The 4,539-nt window shown below is 38.1% G+C and overlaps 1 protein-coding gene across 1 annotated transcript; it reads right to left on the bottom strand.

Moving 5' to 3' along the window:
- Nucleotides 1–345: 345 nt before the first annotated feature.
- On the bottom strand, nt 346–2,691 carry LOC118933640 (E3 ubiquitin-protein ligase Arkadia-like). Its single transcript, XM_057496708.1, has 2 exons — nt 2,306–2,691; nt 346–487 (listed from the first exon to the last, which is right to left on the bottom strand). The coding sequence occupies exons 1-2, from the start codon at nt 2,677–2,679 to the stop codon at nt 388–390; spliced, it is 474 nt and encodes a 157-aa protein (XP_057352691.1). The 5' UTR covers nt 2,680–2,691; the 3' UTR covers nt 346–387.
- Nucleotides 2,692–4,539: the final 1,848 nt, after the last annotated feature.

Genomic DNA, 4,539 nt, shown 5'->3' on the forward strand with positions numbered 1-4,539 from the left:
GCTGGTGTTCTCCTGTCAGTAGCCAGGGTTAAAGGCAGACAAGCAGATGTAAGTGCTAAGAGCGGGGAGGGTGTATCAAGAAGTTGTGAGAAGCAGGGTGTATTTAGCGAGCTGGCTTTCATGGCAGACACCCCTGAAGGACAACGGAACAGCTTACTCCTGTGTGACAGGGCCCCCTGCCCCAGAACTCAAGTTCCTCCTGTTGCTTCTCCAGGTCTCTAACTTGCCCAGAGGCAGTGCCTCACAGCTAAACTGAATTCAGTTTCTCCACAGCACCGCCGTGGGTGGCATTCCACTATAAAGCATTGATTGTGGCCGTTTGAGCACAAGCTACTGAGCATATCCCTGAAACAGACAAGATACTGATGGAGCCGATCTCTCTGGAGCCTACCGAGGATGTAAGGACATAGTCCCAGGCACAGGATGTCCGTGTCCACTGTAGGGGTGCATCCTGTGTGTGTGAGGTGGGGGGCGCTCAGGTCCCAGCCTGGAAACAGAACACAGAAAGACCAGTGGAAATACTTGAAGAATTGGTTATTTCTTAATGTAGAAAAAATAGCCTAGTATTCATATTCAAATGTCTATAGATTAGTCATGAAATTCATTATCTAACAACAAATTACAAAAATGTAACAGATTTAATGATTACTAAATCAAGGAATCATAACCCCACAAATTCTCACTGCTCATTTCTTACAATACCTCCAATTCAAATTTATCCAAGGAGAAAGACAATTGGAACGTTTTGTTGTATACCTTCTTTACAGCAGGTATTTTAAGTAAAATAACAGGAATTTGAATGGAAATAAAATTGTTAAAATTAAACACCTCAGCAAATGCTATAGGAGCAAGTAAGACACATCTACAAACATGTAAGGCAGGAAAATGGAAGTATCTTATTTTGCTTTACTTTTATATTGTGACATTCAGCCATTTTAAAAGATAAATCTTTTAAGAGAAAAAAATGTTAACCTTGTGCATTTATTTCAAACACATGCAAGAAGACGTTCTACATCTGGAAACTGATATTAGCTCCATTCACACTCTTTATTCTGTATTCCAGCTTAATATTTTCTCTCTCGAGTCAGTCAAATTTACAAATAGAAGCACAGTTCTGAACAGATACTTCAAAAAAAAGTTGCTGCAATGCCTTTTTATACTCCAATTCTTATTTCCTATTAGCTTGTAATACATTTTCAAATTTTGCGTGTTTAATCTTTTTTTTTTTATTAAGGTATCATTAATAGACAGTCTTATGCTCAGGTTTCACAGGAGCACCGCTGCGATTACGACAGCATGCTTAATCTTAACAATTTAGAAGAGGCAATCTTCTAGATACTGGAAAATATTAATGTTACATTGGCAACTTTCTATCTAAAGGGTTACTATATTACAATGGCAACGAGAACCAGAGATTCTGGATATAATTATGAATTATACAACTAAAGGAAGAAGTCACAGAAGTGGTAGATCATTAATTATTTCAAGAGATTTGCAAACATTTCTGTAAGAGCCAACTACTTCTCTGTAGGCCATACCCAACTAGGTCTTCCTAAGTGGTTACTAAGTCTTTGGAATACTCAGGTTAGTCTCCGTAATGTGAAAGAAGCCACAGACGCCACAGACAAAATCAACCACATGAAGATGCTGCGGGATTGGTGCAGCTGTACTGGCTAAACGCATAAATGAGCAAGGGAAGCTGTTTTCCTGTTAAATTGTATTTACAAAAAACAAGCAGGCAGGATATGAAGCACAGAATTTGCTGCCCTAAAGTAGAAAAGCAGATACTTAATTTTCAAAGAAAAAGGAAAAGTTCAGTTGGTCTTCCCGTGTTAAGGTAATACAATAATATTTAAATTATTAAATAAACTGAGTTAAAAGACATTGAAAAAAGCACAGCTGGAAAATGCTAATATTCTTCTTCCGTCTGGCCGGTAACATATAATAAGTCAGAGCATATATTTGAGCACTGTATCTTGTTTCTCAAGATCATCAATTTTAACATTAGCCTTTACTATGGAAACTGAAAAAAGAAACGAGACTGGTTTGCAAAAATAAATGACCCTTTGTTGCATCCTGAAAATGGTTTGGTTTCTTTAAATAAATTTGTTTGGTCACCTTGTTTTGTCAACACCTACAACTCAGGGTAAGAAAGAGGAAGATTTTGGTTAGTAAAGAATAACCTAGTGAACTGGTGGTTTAGTATACTTAAATTGCTTCTACTGATTTTATAGTGTTATAAACCAATGGGAATAGAAGGAAAAGGAATAATGTGTGATTATCTTTTTAAAAACATGAAACAGACATTGTATGCTGCATCATCATCCTTCGATGTTCCATCCTCTGCGCAACTTCATGACGATGCAGTCTCTGTCCTGGAGGTGCTGTGCCTGGAATGTAATACGGAATTGGCTGGTTTGTGGCATGAGGATGCTGCGGGATTGGTGCAGCTGTGGTGTCTAAATTAGTAGGGGGTGGGGGTGCCACGGGGTGAGGTGGGGGTGCATGACAAGACATGTTAGAATGGGAGGCATGCACAGGGTGAGGAATAACAGGTGGAGACTGAGCCTGAGCAGGTGGGTTTCCGTAGGAGTTTGGGCCGGCAGAGGCTTCATGACGCCGTCTTGTCAAAGCAGCATCTGTAAGGAAAACAGAGGCATCGTGCAGTTGAGCGTACATTGCTAGTATAGATTCCTACTGTATTTTAGAAACGTATTAGCCTATGTTTAATTTTCCATGTGTGCTTTAGCAATGCTTGAGTCTTCTCTGTTCTATTTGGAACCTATTTTCTCCTTTGATTAATCTTAGATATCTTCCCATGTCAATGTACAGTTTTACTTCATTCTCAGCTTCACAGCAGTCTACTATAGGAATGTACCAAAATTTATCAAAGAAATTTCCATTGATAAAAATTGGAAACAACCCGAATGCTCCAGTAGATATCTATCTGTATGATCCCTCTCATGCTAGTCTTCTTTTGTACATTCACATGCACGAGTGCGTGTGCAAACACACACACACACACACACACACACACATCATTCATGGACAGTGTTTGTAGCATAAGTTTCCTGTAAGTAGTTGTGAGTCTCAAAAGATAATTTAAACTCAGATTGCAGTGGACAAAAGACCCTGCCCAAAAGGTTACCATAATTAATACACCTGTCACCAGTACACAGGAGTCCCGGAGGTCCCCCACTCTCACTCAGTCCTCACATGCCAATCTGAGAAAAATCTTGTATTTGTTAGCCACTTACATTTCTTCCCAGAATTACCTATTCACCTTCATAGCCTATTCACCTTTTTCTTACTGATTTGTAAGTAGTTCATATACAATGGAAGCTTTTGTCATAATAAGTGTAAACATGTTTCCAAACTATCTTTTGTTAATTTTATTTTGCCATACACAGGTCTGTTGGCTTCTGTGTAGTCAGCTGTATTAATTACACATTTATAAACATATAAAGCTCGCTTTCGTTTATAATTTCCCAGTTAAGAGCAGTATAGAGAAGAGAGGAAGTTGTAGTCCTTCTGGGCAAGACTGTGGAGACGTCCTTTTCTTGCTGCTCCTCTCCCCGCGCCCCAGGCCGTTTTCCCCACACTTCATTAATACGATGACAGGAGCATGTCTGCCGGGAACCGGCCGTGGACATCAGTCCTTCACACAGATGCCTTCTCCCCATTTCTTCATTCTAAATCTTTATGTGTCAGAGTAACTGTAGGAAGATCCTTCTGCAGAATATGCATCCCTCTTACTGTACAAAACGTGCATCTATTTGAGGTAAAAAACATGTTTATAGATGTCAGTCCGAATGTCATTTTATTTGGAAGAATTCCTTGGTAGCCTGCTATAGGCTATGGGAAGTCTCTAGTTTCATTGTAGAAGGAGTTCCTTCAAATTGTAATTCTTTTATTCATTCAGCTGGGGTAAAAGGTAGGTAACCATGAAAACATTCAGCCATATTTTCAAAGGAAACCTGGCTATCAAGTATCTTAAGGAAACTTTCACTAAGCTCAGTAAGTTGTGAGAAAAGTTTTAAAGTTATTTTATAAAAGTTATGTTTTCCAATCAATGCTTTACTCCACAATATCACAAAGGTCAGTATTTCTTGGTAGTAAAAATGATCACAAAAAAGCAAGTGTCTCTGTTTTACCAAGGTGAACTATCCTTTCTCAAATTCACAGCATTTTTCACAGGTTCACTTAAAAATTTTCTATTTCTATAATCATTATGCAAGAAGTAATATTCACAAGTATAAAATTTCAAAGTTTTGTTTCAGGATGAATCAATTCATTTAACTCTTCAACAATCATTTCACTTTTCTCAGCTTTATTGAGGTATAAGAACAAAATACTACTGTGTAAAAAATAGTTTTGCATAAATAAGTAAATAAGGAATTAAGGCATGTTTAGTAAATTCAAATCTCCTTAAATAAGAATGTGATAGTGCCACTTTCTTAACATATCGTATCATATACTTTCAGGCAGCAGTCTTCACTGAGAGTTTCCTGAAAGCCTGAATTCTTTAGGAGGCTCATA

Source organism: Manis pentadactyla, unplaced genomic scaffold (genome assembly GCF_030020395.1).
Source record: "Manis pentadactyla isolate mManPen7 unplaced genomic scaffold, mManPen7.hap1 scaffold_241, whole genome shotgun sequence".
Taxonomy (NCBI): Eukaryota; Metazoa; Chordata; class Mammalia; order Pholidota; family Manidae; genus Manis; species Manis pentadactyla.

Coding starts and splice junctions, on each gene's coding strand:
- LOC118933640 (XM_057496708.1), bottom strand. CDS start 2,679: ATGTACGCTCAACTGCACGATGCCTCTGTTTTCCTTACAGATGCTGCT. Junction 488..2,305: donor ATGATGATGCAGCATACAAT/GTCTGTTTCATG, acceptor TTCTGTTTCCAG/GCTGGGACCTGAGCGCCCCC.